Source organism: Sipha flava, unplaced genomic scaffold (genome assembly GCF_003268045.1).
Source record: "Sipha flava isolate LNK unplaced genomic scaffold, YSA_version1 114_pilon_pilon, whole genome shotgun sequence".
NCBI classification, from domain to species: domain Eukaryota; kingdom Metazoa; phylum Arthropoda; class Insecta; order Hemiptera; family Aphididae; genus Sipha; species Sipha flava.
In genome coordinates, this window is record NW_020271737.1 from 1461671 (window position 1) to 1481744 (window position 20074).

Here is a 20074-nt window from a genome sequence, read left to right on the forward strand (position 1 = left end):
CGGTAATCGCATTACACTCATCGGTCGATTTATTTTTAGAAACTTTAACTATAAAACTCATTTTTGTATATAAAATAAGATATTCTTCGAAAACTCCTATGCATATATACGTACGTACGAGCTTTGACCTCGACATTTAATATGGAGATATTGAATTCCATATTTCAAGTTTATTTGCGCCTATATACATAATACACGTGTACACTTATGTGGCGTATGTGTGTGTATGTATGTTTGTGAATGGAAGTTTTCTCCAATGAAATATAAATGTATATTTTTCTATTAAGATTTCGTACAAACGAATTTTTTTCGTTTTATTTCGGTTCGGGTCGTTCACATCTTGTGCTAACGAAAAAGGACATGAGATTATATTACTTTAAATAGTCTCCAAGTTTTTCAAGATATACCGTTAAATATGAAAAATAGAAAACGGTTTATTTTTTTTTTTTCGGCAACTCCTACTAAGTAGCACTTTTCATAATCGTTGGTTCATTGCAGATTTCGCAGGCCAAATTAATTTGAATACTATTTCAAATTGTTTGCAATGTAATTATCATAATATGCTTGTAATATTTACGTACATATAGTTCTTGAATATTGTGACCTAAAAGGAGAAAAACTAAAATCATACTCATAAGTACATACAGTTGAAATTAGTTATAATAATTATCTTTAATGATTTAAAGTGGATTTGAATAAAATTTCGGTTATAACAACATTTAAATGTGAAGTCTAGGAGGAGAGACTAAATTGTTATACTATGATATTTATATTTTGTTAAAAAATAGGCAATAACAATTTATTATTGCTTGGTACAAATGAAATTTGAAGTTCTCATCATTAGCTTGTTTTCGACCATGAAAATTACAGTTTTGTAGCTATAAATTTGTTTCAATTATCTTATACAGCTATAGAATTCTATTAATAGTTAGTATTTTATAGGTACTGTAGTGTGTCTACTTTGTCAATTTTTTATGTCCAAACATACAGAAAATTACAGAAAATTGTACTATTAATCGACTAGAAAATGGTAAATTAAACTTTGTTTTAAATATAAACTTGAGTGTAACTCCAGCAATGATCACGCGTATATTGAAAAAAAAAGATTAAATCAAAGATACTTAAACGTAGTGCAGAAAGATTGGGAAAACCTCGACATTGTTAAATCGATATTGAAAATATTCTATTAAACCGATTGTGCATATTATATTCTAAATAATATAGATATTGTGTTTAAATAAAATTATTATATTTTTATAATATTGTATAATAATACAGTTTAATTGACCAATATATAACAAACTTGAAACTATAATAATAACAATATGTTTCCATAAAGTTATAATATTGTTAGTTAAGTAATAATATTATACACTGTACAATCTAAAATTTTGACTTAATAATATTAATAATATTATAATATTTGATTATAGTATAGTTCATAGAATATATAGATAATATTTTTATACATTGAGCGTACAGTAAATCAGATTATTTATTTATTTAACTCTTATATTTGAACAAATATAAATATATAGACAGTGCTCGACTTGAAAGGGGAACGCAGGGGGGACGGAGTACCTCAACTAATTTTCAGAAATTTTAATGTCCCCTACTATTATTACGATATAATCATAACGCTCAGCCAGTTTTGGGGACGTTCTTTTTTTTTTTAAGTAAATAGAGTCCCCCTTCTTTAATTTTGCTAAATCGAGCATTGTATATAAATACAAATTCTTCATTTATATAGAGGTTTAAGAATAACGAATCATATTCAACGTTTGAAGTTCAAAATGTAAAAATATTTTTGAAATTCGAAAATTAAAGAATCCTTTACTAAACATTATTTTATTGAATTACATAATGATGAATTTCAAAAATATTGTTTCTGTTCGAAATTACGGGCGAATTTTTTATTATCACATGCACCAGAAGATTATTGCAAAGTTTCGATTTTTATACTTTTTTGGACAAGTATATATCAGTAAATAAATACGCACTTTATTTACATATATATATATATAAGTGTTTATTATTAAACACTTTATTTCTGATATATATTTGTCCAATTTACTGTACGCTCAATGTATAAAAATATTATCTATTTTATATCTTTTATCTCGTCCATATTAAGGATGCGTGAAACTGTCGTGTTAAGAGCATGGCCAAAACAAGCTACATGTGGTATATTTAAATTGCGTACAGCCTTTAACATATTAGATCCATAATCAGTCACTATCGAACATATTTTCCTATCCGGTATCTCATAATCTAAAAACAACATTTGAACTACATCGGCTATATTCTCCCCAGTGTGGTCTTCCGACAGTTCAATGCAACCCAAACAGGCTGAAGTTAATTTGAAATTATCGTTGATAAAATGGCACGTGAGACCAATAAACGGTTGGTTTGAACTTGAAGTCCAGCAGTCTGTGGTAAAAGTAAAAACATCGGCGCTCCTAATTATGTTCCCTATAATGTTACGTGTTTCACTATACATAGACGGAATTCGGGATTCTGTATGAGTTTTTTGACCTGGTAGCTTGTAGCTAGGATTTAACGCATTTACAAATAGTTTGAATCCATCCTTTTCCACTAAACTATACGGCATCATATTTGTTGCAATGAAATAGGCAAGTGCATTATCAATTTTGATTTTTGCACTTTTATTCAGAGTGAATTGCGTCATTTTCATTTGTTTAGTTAGAGTTGAATTTGTTTTGTGAACAATGGCTATTGATGAGGGGTCAGTAATAGGAGACGGATAAATACATGAATCAGTTGAATCTGATTGACCTAAATCTGGTTCATAATTTGAAGTAGAAGGTTGTGATATTAATGAATTTGATTCCTCAATCTCAGACCTAATAAAAATATAATGAAATAGGTAAATGTATATTTAGATCGGATTAACGAGCAGTTAATCGATTTTAAAGCAAATTTATCAGTAAAGTCCGCACAATTACGATTAATAAAACCCAGTATTTGATGCGTTTTATTAATAACCATTTGAATATGACAATCGAATTTTAATTTTGGATCAAATAAAATACCAAGTTCTTTAATAGGACCCGTGGAGCGTAGAAGAGTTTCACCACCCATTAAATATTTAGTATATTTGGTATATTAGGTAAATTTAGTTATTTATGTTGTCACCATCGCGGCATCGCCCATAAGCCATAAGGACAACCCCCGGAGGCAGGAACTCAATCGATTTCTAACTTTTTAAGTAGGTAACTAGTAGTGTATTATGGTATTTAGCATACCTTATTTTAAATTATTATTTTATATAGGTAGCTAAATATTTAAAAAAAATTAAAAAATAAGAAAATTGCTACATGAGAAATCGAGTGAATATCCAATCTTGTAAAAATGTAAACTTAAAATGCTCATAACAATTTATTTTGAGTTGTTTATAAACATTTTTTCATTGATAAAATTAGGCAAACTTATGAGTGAGAAATCTTGTGTTACATTTTCAAACCTTAGATTTAAAAAGAAAAGTTTTTATGAATCGTGCCTATGTATTTTTAATATTTTCTATCTGCTATTAGATTAACTTATGAGGAACCTTGTATTAATTTTTTTGACCCATCGAATAAAATATTTGGTGTAAATTTTAAGTTTCTACAATTATTAGTTTTTATATAACAACAAAATAAGAATATCGGTACAACAGAAATTGAGTGTATATCTAATATTGTAATTCAAATGCTCATAAACATTTAATTTGACTTAATATTTTACTATTTTCGGTAAAATTCAAAATTCTTAGCAATCGTAAACTCGTGAAAAATAATTACAATTTGTGTGTATTTTAAATCAAATTTATATTGAACTAATATTTTACTATATTGAATCATGATCTACATTAGAGCTTATAAGTGTTTACTTACTCATCTTCGTCTATGGAAACATTGGAAACGTCTTGATTAAATGCACTTCCTGATAATCCAATTCGAATTCGATCAAGTTCAATAAATTTTGGCTTGTGTTTAAATTTTAAATGGTTCCACATGTTCGTTGTACTTGATCCTGGATTTGCATATTTCTTTTTACATATTGAGCATTTCACTTTAAGACCAACATCGTCTTTACTAAATACTTGCCATACCTCACTCATATTGAATACTTGGTAGTTGGTACTTAGTACTAATGAAATAAATAATAAATATTTAATTATATGAATTCCTCAATGTATATATAAGATATAGTTAGCCACTAGTAACTACTATAACTAGTAGGTAGTAAGTACTTACTTTCGTTGTTTTGTATTTCTGTAATCTGTATAATATATTATTTAGTATAATTATTAAAATCCACATGTGCTGAATGCTGATGGAGAATGAAGACGAACTAGTTACGAATTAGTGTTTACCGTCCGACGTCCGTACTCAGGGTAAACAAGAATAATTCAATAAGAAATATTACGAATATTACGAATGAATAATAAAATATAAATAGCATCTAATAATTAACCATAATCATTATCAGTTTATTTAGATTATAAATATAAAATGTCATTGTATAATTTGGTAGACCCGCGCAAACATGCAACACTTATAATTATTGTTTTATTTTTATTTAATATTATTTGTTTTTTTTTATTTAAAAATAGATAACCTTCGGCGGCAGCAATGCCATTAGGAAGACATATATTATTTGTTATATTTAACTAAAATACCTATACCTATTTATTTTTTTGTTTTGAAATGTTATGCTTGGTTATTCGATTATTCGATTATATTCGATTATATTCGATTAATTCGATTATTCGAATATTAATCGAATAATCGATTAAAATAATCGATTAATAAAAATAATCGCACAGCCCTAGTCCAGAATCGTGCACTCCCAGAGAACATCCGAAAATCTACCAGCGAGAGAATGAATGTAATTCAAGTCTGAGCTGAAACGATATAAGACCGTTATTTATTTCTTATTGTGTGTAGGTTATTTATTCATATTATGTCACGCTGAACACGGTTTGAAAAAATAAATAAATGTTATAACGATGCACGAGTTTGCGTACTACTCGCGGCAGGTAAATGACATAGTATTGCATCCAATATTATACAGGTATATGCGAGTATATGGAAATTATAATTTAACCATTGTATTCAGTAGTTTAATTTTAGTTTCTTCTAGAGTAGGGTAGTCAGCATGTACTTATTAAATTGCCGGTTCATTTTACCAAAGTGCCAATTAACGTGGTGGTAAAGAGGATGTAATACCAGTCCAAAAATATAATGATTTGTATTTTGTACCAGGGCCGGCTCAATGTGGTAGCAAAATAGGCAGCCGCCTAGAGCGGCACTAGTGGGGGGGCGGAAAATTTCAAATGAACCAAAATAATAATATATATAGTATGCTGAATTGTATATGTTCATTGTTCAAAATATACTAAACAAGTTTACCGAGAACGCACCAGTCATAATACTGCATGAATATAAATAAAACGGCGATAACAGTGGTACATGCATTAGTCGACTACAGATGAATACACGTTCTTATCGAGTTCAGAATTATTATGTAATTGGAAAATAATGGTCAATGACACAATTAGTCCCGGACTTTTAGCCTCCCGCCTAAGGAACCTTTCCAGCCGCAACTTGGAAACCGTACCTTAACACGTAAATATTTTTTGCTGTAGACTGTGGAGTGATAGTGATAATGTATCAAGTGTATGAACGTGTACAATTTTTATTATAATACGTTTTTAACTGCAAAACTTAATTGGTATTAATTTTGTTGAATTATCACGTTAATATTTATTGAATATGTCAGAGCAAAAACGTATACGGTTATCAGGAGCTGCATATCGATAAACAAAAATTAAAACGTGATGAAGAAATTAAAAAAAACTCTGGTTCCTTTGAAAAATATTTGAAAAAAAATAATGAACTTTTAAATAATCCAGAAACACATTCTAAAATTATTTTAGAAGAATCAAATACCTTAGAAGTTACTGACAATGAAATATACACAACTTTGAAAGAATCAAATACCTTAGAAGTTACTGACAATGAAATAAACATAACTTTGGAAGAAAATACGAGTATTAAATATAATGAGAATGAAAATAACATCTGACCCCGGGACATGGCCAGCGATTTTTTCAGATTCATTACGACTTCAATTAGTAAAAACAGGTCCCACTAAACCAAATAAAGATTTCAAATATCCTAGAGATGCGTTAAATCGACGGTTTCCAATTTCAATTTTAAGTAAAATATTAAAAAATGGTGAAGTTATAGAACATACGTAGTTAATTTATTTTATTAAAAATGATGTTGTGTACTGTTTTTGTTGTAAAATATTATTTAGTAGTGAAAATTATGCATTGACTAAATTTGGCTGTAATGATTGGAAAAAACGTACACAATATAGTTAAAGAACATGAAACAAACAAAATACATTTTAATTCTTTAAAAAAATGGATGAAAATATACTTGAGCGTTTAATGGCAATCATTGAATTTCTTGGTAAACAATGTTTACCTCTTCGAGGTACAAACGATGTTCTTTACGAAAACAATAATAGCAATTTTCTCGGACTAGTACAGCTTCTGACAAAATTTGATAGTGTTTTATCAGAACATTATTAATTTTTTAAAAAAAAATTGATGTGATGAGAGTTTTGATAAATTTTTAAAAGATGCTGAAACCATAGCTCTTGAATTGGATATTGAGGCTTCTTTTACGCAACAAACTTCTATATGCCCACGAAAAAATAAAACCGTGTTCTTTTCTTATGAACAACCAAATGAACCCATAATTAATTTAAAAACTAAATTTAAAGTTGAATTATACTTTTATATATTAGACGTAGCTCTCAATTCTCTCGAAGAAAGATTTGAACAATTACATAACCACTGCGATAACTTTAAATTTTTGTATGATATAAGTAGTCTAAAAAGTATAACGAAAGATAACATTGTGAAAAATTGTATGGATCTTCAATTGCTACTCTCAGAAAATGAAAATGTTAGTAATTCAGATATTGATGCCATAGAAATGACAGATGAGTTAGTAGCAACATCCGAGTTATTAAAACCCAACAGTACTCCATTAGAAGTGTTACAGTTTATTGTAAATAATAACAATTTTGTACCAAATGTAGCTGTAGCACTTCGAATTATTTTAACTATGCCTGTGTCGGTCGCATCTGGTGAACAGAGCTTTTCAAAATTAAAAATAATTAAAAACTATTTAAGGCCTTCTATGAATCAAGAAAGATTAAGTGATCTTGCTACAATTTCTATTGAAAAATAAGTAATGGAAAATCTGGAATTTAAAAGTTTACTGATTGATTTTGCCCAAGAAAAAGCTCACAAAATTAATTTTATTTAATATATTTTTAATTTTTTAGTTAAATATTTTTTAATGTTAAATTAAATACATATTTTTATTAATTTATTTCATACCCAACATTCATTTTAATTTTATTATTATTATTTTATATTTTGTAAAGAAAACTTAAGTCAGAAATAAAAATGAATGTCCTTATTTTATTCAACCCCTTCCTCTCCAAAAAATTAACTATTGCACAGGGCAGCGTAAATTAGATTTGCCTAGGGTGGCAAAAAACCTTCAGCCGGCCCTGCCTATATACTTTGTTGATCAATTAAATTGAAAATCCTTAAATCACAAAATATAATGATAATTATATTTTCCAGAAAGAACTGACATGCAAAATGAACCATTGGCATACATATTTAGTTATTCTAACACACTTCTGCAATTTGTTAAGGTTATATAATATGAATACCTGAAACCAATTCTTTTTTCAGAAATTATTGACTTCAAGGTGTCAAAACTTCCCTCGAAAATCCTTGTGAATTAGAAATTATCATTTGACAAACATTTTAAAGTATCACAACAATATGGGTGGGCTATGTATAAAAAGGGAAAATAAGATTCATACGTAAGAAATAGGTAATTTTAATTTGATCACAATTTTAGAATTAAAATTATATTCTTCCCCGTGGCGGCTCGTGGATTTTTAATAAAGTAGAGCACATCTGAAAAAATTATAAAAAATATTATATATACAACGTTAAAAGTTTTTTGTTTTTTGTTTTTTTTTACGTCGGTGGTCGATAGTAAATAGAAACACGATTGTTGTTTTGAATTAAAGTTATTGACTAACATTATTAGTCGATTATCAGAATATAATAAACAAATGAGAGTAAAAATAAATCATAATGCCGATACCGACGCGGCGACATCGAAAATAATTTGCTGAAAACATTTTAATTGGGTATGTGCACAGAAATGAATATGCACATCAATTCCATTATAACGCGTGTTGTGTGTTTTGACTTGTTTTAATTTTAATTTTACATTATACAAATGTGTACAGCAATAGTGTGCACTACTGCACCGCTATAACACACACACACACACACACACACACACACACCGATACTGTTCTGTCGCGGACAACCGCCTGCTCGTGTGGCCTTTGGAATAACCCAATCTAAATACTATATTATTTTCATACTAATTTGAATTTAAATTTTGAAAAATAATCTTAATAACACTACAAGTATTTAGTTGTATTATTATGGTTTATGTTTTCAATTTTTTTTGAGTTTGGGTAGGTGCACGAGCACACGAGCCGCCACTGATCCTTTCGTAAAAATGATTTAGCAGATAAAATAATTTTTTAAGATTCCATAATAATATTTAATTCCATAATCTGAAAATTATAATATTGGAAATAATTTAAATAAAATTAAAAATGTTAAATAATTTTGAAATTCTAGGGCCACTTGGAGAGGCTATGTGAAGTTGGCCCACCCTTCTGTTTTTTAATTATAACTCGCAAACGGCTTACTTGCAAATTTTGAAAATGAACTCGCAAATTCTCGCAAAATATTGGTATAGGTTTTAAGTTAATCCGTGAAAAAGGGTGGGCCTACTTCACGTACGTGGCCGTAAAGCCGCACTGCCGCAGGTGGTGCGCTTGCATACCCTGCACCAGCCGTGCGCACGCCAATGATTATTATATCATACGCGACTTTTCGGCGATCGTATTGCTGCGGGTTTTCCGTCAACCTGTCGTATCAACTATCGCCGACAAGTTGCGTACATAAATAGCTATGTGGACGAGCACATGAGTACACAATTTTTTCTCTGCATTGTAGTAAAACCCACCACGGACTTACGCTTTGCATTTAATAGACATTCCCACCCTCGGGACCTCGTCGAGCGGTTTGTGTGGCAAACAGTGGTGCAATAGTCGTAGTATTCTGGCATTGAATCGGTCGCCGCACTCATCGCATTCTATGGACCAATAGTCGGAGAATTTCGGCATTGTACCGAGTGTCAGACCGCTCGACCAGACTCCCAATATTTTCCCGAATTGTGCGTTGTCGCGGTTTAAACACACAGTATCTCTATCATTTGTTTTTATTATATGGTCAGCAAGACCACTTGTAAATTAATTTTCCATTATTAAATAGTAAACCTTATTTAAACCTTATATCGTCATTACGACATTTCGAGTACTGTTTTTCCATTATCTCATCTCAAACACTATAACAATGTTGATGATAGTAAATCTATTTCAAAATTACTAGTGTTCCAGCTATATTGGCGATTCGGAAATACGCGACTCGGTATTGCAGTACCGCCGGGAATGGTCCTGACAATACTTAAATCTTGCTTTTAATTTTGTATTGGTTAACATCACGTACGGTAACCACAAAAGTAAGAGTAATAAAGCCGTTCACAGGTACCTATAGAAATAAATGCGCGCACCGGCGTGTTTGAAAACGATCTCGAGAGTTACTTACACATTACACGCCTTTTACAACGTTTTTCGCCCTTCGTTGTTGGAATATTGTTTACAGAACCTTATGCATTTACTAAGCCAGTTTCTTACCAGTATAAGAATTTTGGTTACGACAATCGTCTAAACTGATTATATGATATGCACGTTTAGATATAAGATCTTTAATTGTGATGTATATATCACAGATATGAATAATAATATCTGTGGTATATATTATGATACTGTGTATTTTAGATAAACAATAATGTGATAACAGAGCGAATGGAGTAATTTATTGTAAATAAAAATACAATCAATCTTAATACTTTTTAGTGCAATAAATGTTGAACCCTAATAATGATTTTACTGTCGAGGTGTAACATGAGTGGTCGGCACTGTATTGGCATAACGGGTTTGTAGTGGGGTATGGTGATGCAGGAAAAACTGTCTATTTCATACTAAATATGTGCTTATTCGTTCAATAACACGTTTCTACTGTAAATGAATACGAATTATAACCAAAATGTTTGTTTAAAATGTATAAACACTACGTAATGTATTGGGTTAAATATAACGACTAAATGTTTGAAAAAGGTACAAAAAAGTAAATGTTACAATAAAACTGTTTGCTGATCGTATGTACACGAACTGTTTCTGTTACCAGTTGTCATTTGTCACTGGTGTTGATTAATGATTTTTATTACTTATATGATTATAATTTTTAATATAATTTTGCAGTGCGTTATTTAAATTAAAAAATTTTATAATTTAAATCACATTAATTATTTAAGTATATTAATGACTTGTTAAAATTGTTAAGCCTTGTTCCAACGTATTTTTTATTTCCGCTAATTATTATGTATGCAGCAGTTGCTAATATAATCTTATCTTCGCACCACATTTAAAAAAAAAAATCACTCACGTTGCAAGACAACTCGGAACACGTACTAAACACACAACTCGAATTAAAATATATTTCCTTTATTGAATTTTGTTAATTGTTCCGCAAATGTAGACGATTAGTTACAAGAAACACATAGATGTTTCTAATTGCCACTAGCTCAACTTTGTCATATTTTGCTTCGGTGTATACAGTATCTATGTTTATAAATGTGTATAGGTAGTAAAGTATTCCAGTACTTTATATTTTTTTATAACAAATTGAACATCTAAATAATTCAACTTCTATAATATGATAATTAAAATGTATTACTATTGTTGTGTCAAAGCTTGGCAATACAAATATAGAAGGATATTATTTGAACACTTCAACTTCAATTTTCTTTTAAATAAAAAATGTGTATGAATACTCAAAAAAAAAATGTAGGTATCATTTGTATTTTTTTTTAAATAATAATAATAATAATAATAAAAAAATTAATTAATACTTACATACTTATAAAACCGTATAGTACTAAAAATACATACCATTTTATGAATTTGCATTTATATACTTGGTATTAATAACCAATTTTATTAATATTGTATACTTTTTTCATTATATTTTTATTTAAAACACATTTCACAATGTGAGTAAATTTTACATAATAAATAACAAGAAATAATTTACAATAAAATAACATATAAAGTTGTTATACTTTGAAATTCCAACAAATTCCATTTACCTTAATTTATTTTTAAATATATTTTTAAACTTTGGGTCAATTTTCGTCTGGATCAACTTTCCTACGAGTATCATTTTCAGAAATTTTCTGTTTAGAAGGCGGCAGTTCATCCACTTTAATGATATCATCATTTTTGTTAATAACTCCTCTTCTGGCCTCCATAAGCAATTTCAAAAATGTTTCCTTGTCAATCGAATTATATCCTCTCCATTTAAGTAAGTCAGAAACCCGATCCTACACCACACAAAACAGATAGCAACGGGAAAATGTTAGAATACATGATAGATGTACAACTTTTGAATTCAAGACGTATACATCTAAAATTACATTATTCCCAACATTTCAAAGTAATTTATAAAAACATACCTAACAATAAAAAAAAAATGTAATGAATTAGCGAAATAAATAAGAATTGCTTTCATTATATGTTTCAAAATAAAAAAATTCTTCCATTTAAATCATCATCTAGTTCTGGTAAAAATACTCGATTATCAATAAGAATATGAAAATTAGGTACACAATTACCTATCAATGTAGAAATCGATTGTTGAAAAGTTATGTGCATTTATGATGAATAATAACAATTTTGATTTTTTGCACATTCATACTCTTTTGGTAAACTAAGTATACGTGAATAGGTATGTGTTTAATAAAGTACTAAGGTGAGTGTATATTTGATACTTAGTGATGGTTTACAAAGTTTTATTGCATTAAATCCAAAAAAATTTATGTATATAAATATAGTAGTAGTGATATTGTTTAAAAATAAGATGAATTTTGAATAGGGTTAAGGTCTTTTAATTTAGAAAATATAATAACATATGATAATTGTTTTCTAAGATATCAATTTTTTACTTCTATCACTAATATTATTAATTTAAATGCAAATACTTAATAATATATTATTAAAAATCTAATGTAATTAATTAAATTTATCAACAGTTACTATATAAATGATAATAGTCAAAACTGTACATCTAAGTTATTACTATACAGGTAATAATATTTAAATTTAGTAATGTAATAACAAGCTAATGTTTATAAATATATATATATATATATATATATATATATAATAAAGGATAGGATTATTTTAAGTAACAAGGAAAACCAAAAATTAAAAATACTATAAATGTATATATTCATGTATACATAAGCAAAGAATAGTAAGCTAGGGTAGATAAATAAACTAAAAACTGGGGGAAATACCTCTAAGGTTATATTTAGGTGTATTTTGGAAAAGTTGGACTGTCTCAGACATAGAATTATGATGTAAAAATAAGACATTATTATCAGATTTTTTTATTTAATTTCATGCAATGCAATATTTGCATCTATTATCTAACAAAAACAGAAAGTAGTAATTAAATAAAAATATTTATTTAAAAAAAATTATTAATTAATAAAAACTAAGTAGTATGATGGATATGCCTTTACAACATTTTCCCGAATTATTATTTACACAATGCCTAACATAATATATAATACTTTTAAAAATTGTATTATAAATTTAAACAAATAAAATTGAAACAATAATAATTAATTTGGAAAAAATTTTCATAAAAATATCACATTTAGTAATTGGAATTTGAATAAAATAAATAACATCTTAAAATAAATTAACGGCCTAATCTGTGCCTACACAGGAGAATAGTAACAGAAAATAAAAACTCTAATATACATGCTAATAGCATGAAGTTTAGTTGTACCTGTGTAGGATCATTGGACGTCATTATTTCTCCTATAATTTTTTTCAGTTTATCTATTGAGTTATTGATTAAAGTTCCCGTATCTTCAACAGAATCTATTTCTTCAGTTTCTAGGATCAAATTATATAATTAATTTTATATTAATAGTTTGAAGAATATAACAAATAATATTTATACCTTTAGGAAGTTCACTGATTGTGACTAAAAGATCTGGATTGATGTTTAGCATATCTAGTAGCGGTCGTGCTTCAGACGCAAATAAAAACACCAATGGTATACTTACATCATCCACCCCATCATCTGACATAGAAAATGCTCGAGATGTTATTACAGATGAATCAGTAGCATTATCAATGACAATACCTCCTACAGCACCAGCCTCTTGTAATTTACGTGCCTAATAACATAAAAAAATATGTTTAAAAGAAATTAATTACTTTCTAAAACAATGTCTTACAATAAATAGTAACCTAAAAAACAGATTAACTCTCCAATAAACTCTCCACTAGAAATTTTTGTACAGTTAACTCAAAAAACAGAGTGAGCTTATTTTCAATAAAATAAAAATATTCTTTTATATTTATAAATACATTTAAATAAAGGATTTTCATATTGAAAATTGTATAATTTAAAAATAATATTGATCATGTTCAATTCTAAACTATAGTTTGAAAAGTTAAATGTAAATTATATTCTATTTTATTTTCTATTATTCTATTTAAACACTCATATTTATGAAAAATTCAATTAGCCCTAGATAATAATAAAAAAAAAAAATCTATAAAAATTTACAATCCTTTAAAAATAAAAATATAACCCATCACTGAGATAATTCAATTTAACATCTGAAATATGATGTATGTAATATAAATATAAATATAAAATAATTAAATTAACAGTTTTTTAAATTTACCTTTTCAATAAACATGCAATCACCACGTTCTACTAAGACAATTTTTTCTTTAACAAGACTTGGATTTATTAAAGTTTCACAGCCTTTAACAGGATTTGCAACAGCAATACGAGCTGAAACCTATTAACAGTATAAACTGTATTATAAAGAATATTCAATATAAAATATATTTATACCAACCTTTAGACCAAGATTCAAAGGGAGACCAAAATTAGCAGCACCAGCATATAAAGAAACTTTTTGTCCATCTTGGTTATCAAATGATACCGATTTAGCAGAATTCACTTTTTCTTTTTGATTAACATCTTTCATAACAATATTTAATTCGGTTAAAAATTCATGTCCATCTATCTGATCATCGGGGCTGCTCTCCTGAAGAAATATAATTATTAGAATTAAAAAAATTTACCATAGCATATTAAAAAATAGCATATTTACATGAGAAGAGTTCATGAAAAGAAGTGGAAGACCATTTGGTAATTTAGTTATGACAATTCCCATAGCTTTTATCCTTTGCATATGATTCTCATTTCCAAACTATAATAATTTTTAAATAAAATAATGATGAAGAATAATTTATTAAATAAACTACCTGGAAAACTTTTGCAAACTCTCTAGCTTCAATTCTGGATTTGCGATTAGGACATAATCCATCCACCATGTTTTTCAATGGTTTTCTTATAGATTCTGTAAGTAAATTGTCAAAACTTGGACATGATCTTTTGGGTAAATCAGTCTCTTCATCTAAAATCTGTGCACACAAAAATTTATAAATTACAAGTTTTGGAAAAAAAAAAAAACACTTACTTTATCAGCATCTGTATAATTTTGTGGTTGAACAGATAAGTATAAAGGTAACAAATGTCCTTCAGTAGTGAACAAATATTCATCAATATTAATTATGAGATCATCGGATTCAGCAAACAACAAGTATAAATACTTAAACGTTTCAGCAAGCACAAATGAATCCATTCTAAAATTTTAATTTACAAATATTAATTTTTAATAACAATAAAAAAAAAAATGAGTTGAAAAAAACATCTCATTAAGGTGAATTTACAATTTACCTAAAATGAAATTTTTTTTTCTCAGATATTTAACATTGAAATAAATTATTATTACGTGTCTTCATTTGTAGTGGTACGAACATCCTTGACAGCAGCAAATCCACATTCTACTCTAGCATATTTTTGTAAAGAGTTTAATACTTCACGTCCAACATTTAGATAATGAGGATCATCAGTTGCTTTGTACAAAAAGTATGTAGATTCTAAAAACTCTGGTCTTAAAGGATGTTGTCCCCAATGCACCTAAATAAACAATCAATTATTGAATAAAGTTTGGTTCAAAATTTTTAGATCTGATAAGACTTACCTGAAAATCAGTAGTAAACGCTTCTGGTATAAAATTATGTTTTTTTACTACTTGATATAACATTTCATGTGTTTCTATTGCTGGTTTTAGATCTCCACTCAGTACTTGTAAGCCAGGCCAAAAAGCTAACAATGCATCCATAAAATTTTTTGAGTTTATTTGAGGACGGTGCATATGCACATCCAACAACATAGGACCTTGGCTAATATATTTCATAATAGCAGAATAATGCTAAATATTTAAAAAAAAAATTTCTATCATAGTTTAAATTATTTATTAAAAAATAAAAATAATTTAATTTTTTACAAACCTTATTAAATCTGGATAAATAACGACTTTCTCCAAGTAAAACATATGCTTTTAAACAATATTCATAGTATGAGTCAATACCAGCACCAACCCCAGAATCTCTTCTGATCCAATCCCCTGAATCGACATTTAAAACAGTTCCCATAAGATTAGAAGACCGATGTCTAAGACTCCAAAGACTATCCATTGATCTATGAGCTTTCTCCTGTAAAAAATACATCAACAACTATAAATTAATTATTCAAATAACCTTATTCACTTATATTTTTTCTCTAAACAATTAGGGTCATTCTTTTATTTTTACAAGTCTTATCTCCCATACTCAATTATATATCTAATTTTCAAGAAGATTAAACATTTCTTATTCTTACTTCAAATATATGTACATCAGACAAACGTGATAAAGCAGCCAATTCTAAGATCATACTTCCTGCACAAGCTGTACATGTTTCTTGAAAATAATGTAATTGATCTTTTTTAATGCCGTATTTTAAATTAACCTATAAAATAATATATATAACTAAGATTTACTAGAATAAAATAAAATAATTTTAGTTCTTACTCTAGAATATGGTATTCCTGTTGTTGTATTGAAAGCTGGCATTAATCTATACCCTAAATCTTTTGCCATAGCTAAAAGTTCTCCATTATACCATTGTAAATGGTTAGAATTTTCTTTAAAATGTTGTGCAAAAATATGACCAGATAATAATCCTCTAAAATTAACATAATTATTAAGTAGGTCATATTACTTAATAAATTATGGTTATTATGACATACATAATACATTATCAACAGTAAATTAGTAAATTAATATATTAGTAATAACATAATTATTAGAAAAAAGGTCCAATAGTTAATATTGTATAGTAATTATAAGTTGATAAAAAAATTTAAAAACTTACCCCAGTACTCTAATATTGATTTCAAATACTGACACGACTACATCCCTATCAAATGTTACATCGCTCACAACTTTTGAAACAGCTCTATCAAATTCAGGTAAATCACCAAGGACAACAAGTGTATCCATAGTATCAATTAAGGTCAAAGAATAATTGCCTAGCACATCGTCCATGTCACCACGATTATTTTCTTTTGTCCTCCACCGCCCTTTACAACTCAATGGCATGAGTTCATCAGCTGGATATGCATGGTCCATGTAATTGTTGTATGCGTGGTAGAACATTTCTTTTGCTTTTTCCATCAGACCTTGCCTCTCTTCTTTGCTCATGAATGAGCCAGAAAAAGGTTGGTCTTGAGCGATAACAAACGCCACCAACAAAACTAAGATTAACGTCCTTATCATGACGAAAGTTTAATATCTGTCAACTTAATTTAATTAAAAATTGTAAAAACATATTGAAATACAATAATGAAGTTTGTATTTACACTTTACAAATGTTATTTTGAATTACAGCACGTTTAAAATTGAAATAAATTAATGACTAAGGAATAAAATACATGATCACACACACAACAAATATTGAGAATAAAAAAATCGAATCAAATCCTATAGACACAGCCAAACATGTTTATATTACTACATCTACGTACACAAATAATTATTATATTTATTTGATACATATTTTCATTTTTTTTTTGCCCTATTTTAATGGTAATACGTAAATATCAGATAAGAGAATGTTAAAATTATCAAACAGTGTCGCCATGTTAAGAGCACTGAAATTATATATCAATATGTGATTTAATTACGTTATAATATAATAATATTATAACTATTGTAATATATAATTACGATATAATTATATTATAACGCTTAACAAGTTTTGGGGACGCAATTTTTTAAGCAAACAGAGTTCCCCTTCTTAAATTTTGCCAAGTCAAGCACTGCATAAATTCAAAATATGTCAAGCTTAAGGCCATTACACATACTTTTTTTTATACGCTAGATAAGGAACTTCTATATAATTTACATCGATATCAGTGAAGCTCATGCACAGTTATTACAGGGGTATTCCCATAGGGTAGTGTTTCCCAACTTCTTTTACCCGCGGAACCTTTGCAGGAGCTTAAACGTTTTGTGGAACCCCAATATTTTTTCTATAATATTAATACAGACATATGTATTTTACACTTAAATGAGTGAGTTATCGGACACTTCCGGCACAAGAGTGTCATTAATATAAAAAAAACAAGACGGTTTTAACATTTTATTTTGCTTGTTATCTACTATTACAATATTATAAATGTACCTACATATCAAAGCTTAAAATTTAATATTTGCCTCTCATTACTTCGAAGATAGATTCAATGAGAAGATTGGAATCATTCCATAGTGTTTTTTCATAACTGTTTTTAAATCTGAAGTTATCCCTGAAAGTTGGATTTGTAAGTCCGGAGCCGCATTTACTTGATTTCGAAACTTAGTCTTTGTATACGCCGAAAAGCTACAAACTACGAACCTCACATCGGGAATTGTTTCAATTCCAGTTCTATGTTCAAATCATAGTTAAAATCAAAATATTGCTAATTAATTTATATTTTCCCAAATTTCTCACGAAACCCTTCGCGCAAACTCACGGAACCCTTAGGTTCCGCGAAACACCAGTTGGGAAACACTGCCATAGGGTATACTACATATACGTCGTATACTCAAGATTTTTTTTCAATATTATGGGTATACTGCGTATACTCTCAATCACAATCAATATATGATTATATCGATCCATATTTTGTGATATATATATATATATATATGATAGGTACTTCATAGTAATAATGGTACGTTTTTTCTGTCGAATCTTTAGATTATTTTTACGATGTATTTATTGTTATATGAATGGCTGGGCGAAACACACCAGAATGGTGACTGCGGGTCTATAACAAACCAGTTCCCTAAATTTATAACTGGAATAAACACTATAGTCCAGCGGTTCCCAACCGGGGGTACGTGTACCCCTAGTGGTACTCGCGATGATCTCAAGGGGTACGCGAAAAAAAATTGAGTAATGGCGGAAAAATATTGAATTTGGTTAATTTAAAACTATTCGTTTCGGAAATATGCAATATACGTTATTACAAATGAAAATTTGTGTTACGCAAATAACAATTTTTTCTTATCTTATAGATGTGGATTACAGAGTATAGAATACTATCTTATTATAGATTATATAATATTATTATATGGTAGGTTGCGGTGTTGGTGTGTATTGAACTTCAGCCGGTTTTTATTGTTGTCGTATGGGTACAACTTAATTTTATATTGGAATCAGTATGGCGAATGCTTTCAAACTATGATTATTGTATGAAAACTTTTCTTATTTATATTTTATAATTCGTTATTTTCCATTGTTTTCAAATTGTTGTCGGTGGTTTCTAAATATTCTGTAATTTAATTTAAATAAGTACATTGTGATAAATATGGATCAATGGTTAAAAACTGGTACAATAAAAAAACTAGACCAAGTTGAAGAAACTATTCATTTAACAAGTACTTCTCAAGACTTAGCTAAAAAATTTGGTACAACACACAGAAAATGCACAGTCTTCAGTTCTTCAAAAAGGTAAAAAGAGAAAATACATTGATGAATATGTAAATTATGGATTTTCATATGTAGGAGATTTTGACTATCCTAAACCTAAGTGTATTGTGTGTGGTGAAGTATTGTCGAATAGCTGCATGAAACTTTCTCTACTCTTAAGACATTTAGAAACAAAACATGCCGATTATAATAATAAAGAATGTGATTTTTTTAAACGTTTATCTAGAAATAATGAGAATACGTCGATTTTGACATCATATATAAAGTCAGCTAATAAAGATAACCAAAACGCGATTGAAGCTAGTTATCGTATTGCAAAATGTGGTAAGAATCATACAATAGCTGAAGATTTGATTTCTCCTTGTATAAAAGATACCGTTCAGTGTATGTTTGGAGAAAAGAACGTAAAAAAGATAAACAGTATTCCTCTTTCAAATAATACAATTTCTCGTCGAATTCAAGATATATCTGAAGATATTGAGTTGACAGTAATAGATAGAATAAATAAAAGTAAAATTTTCGCTATTCAAGTTGATGAAAGCACCGATGTTGCCAATTTCGCAGTTTTACTTATTATTGCAAGGTATTTAAATAATAATGAAATCGAAGAAAATGTTTTGCTTTGTCATTTATTGTCTGAACGCACAACTGGTGAAGATTTATTCAATGCTATTGATTGTTATTTCAAAAAAATGAGTATTAATTGGTCCAATTGTTGTGGACTATGTACCGATGGTAGAAAGTCAATGTCGGGTATATATTCTGGTCTTCGAGGTCGTGTTATGAAAATAGTTTCTAATATAAACTGGAGTCATTGTTGTATTCATCGACAGAGTTTAGCATCTAAAAACTTTCCAG

The 20074-nt window shown here is 28.4% G+C and overlaps 3 protein-coding genes across 3 annotated transcripts; 1 reads left to right on the plus strand and 2 right to left on the minus strand.

Annotated features, from left to right (window-relative positions):
* Positions 1-2101: 2101 nt before the first annotated feature.
* LOC112690793 (zinc finger BED domain-containing protein 1-like) lies at positions 2102-4291 on the minus strand. The gene is made up of 3 exons (XM_025564887.1): positions 4260-4291; positions 3897-4152; positions 2102-2864 (listed from the first exon to the last, which is right to left on the minus strand). The coding sequence occupies exons 2-3, from the start codon at positions 4121-4123 to the stop codon at positions 2102-2104; spliced, it is 990 nt and encodes a 329-aa protein (XP_025420672.1). The 5' UTR covers positions 4124-4152; positions 4260-4291.
* A 2165-nt stretch (positions 4292-6456) lies between these two features.
* On the plus strand, positions 6457-7274 carry LOC112690802. The gene has a single exon (XM_025564898.1). The coding sequence runs from the start codon at positions 6951-6953 to the stop codon at positions 7272-7274; it is 324 nt and encodes a 107-aa protein (XP_025420683.1). The 5' UTR covers positions 6457-6950.
* A 4071-nt stretch (positions 7275-11345) lies between these two features.
* LOC112690555 (ER degradation-enhancing alpha-mannosidase-like protein 3) lies at positions 11346-17019 on the minus strand. The gene is made up of 14 exons (XM_025564590.1): positions 16616-17019; positions 16273-16426; positions 16082-16210; positions 15712-15915; positions 15402-15632; positions 15150-15337; positions 14835-15000; positions 14620-14778; positions 14466-14564; positions 14208-14399; positions 14028-14147; positions 13292-13511; positions 13115-13224; positions 11346-11639 (listed from the first exon to the last, which is right to left on the minus strand). Exons 1-14 carry the CDS (start codon positions 17017-17019, stop codon positions 11442-11444), a joined length of 2574 nt encoding a protein of 857 aa, XP_025420375.1. The 3' UTR covers positions 11346-11441.
* Between the last annotated feature and the right edge of the window lie 3055 nt (positions 17020-20074).

What these genes read in the sequence shown, in the direction of transcription:
- LOC112690793 (XM_025564887.1), bottom strand. Translation starts at nt 4,123, where the DNA reads ATGAGTGAGGTATGGCAAGTATTTAGTAAAGACGATGTTGGTCTTAAA. An exon ending in GTTTCCATAGACGAAGATGA is followed by an intron (nt 2,865 to 3,896) that starts GTAAGTAAACAC and finishes TATTTTTATTAG; the next exon opens with GTCTGAGATTGAGGAATCAA.
- LOC112690802 (XM_025564898.1), top strand. Translation starts at nt 6,951, where the DNA reads ATGGATCTTCAATTGCTACTCTCAGAAAATGAAAATGTTAGTAATTCA.
- LOC112690555 (XM_025564590.1), bottom strand. Translation starts at nt 17,019, where the DNA reads ATGATAAGGACGTTAATCTTAGTTTTGTTGGTGGCGTTTGTTATCGCT. An exon ending in ACCACTACAAATGAAGACAC is followed by an intron (nt 15,001 to 15,149) that starts GTAATAATAATT and finishes TTAAAATTTTAG; the next exon opens with AATGGATTCATTTGTGCTTG. An exon ending in AATCAGTGAACTTCCTAAAG is followed by an intron (nt 13,225 to 13,291) that starts GTATAAATATTA and finishes ATTTGATCCTAG; the next exon opens with AAACTGAAGAAATAGATTCT.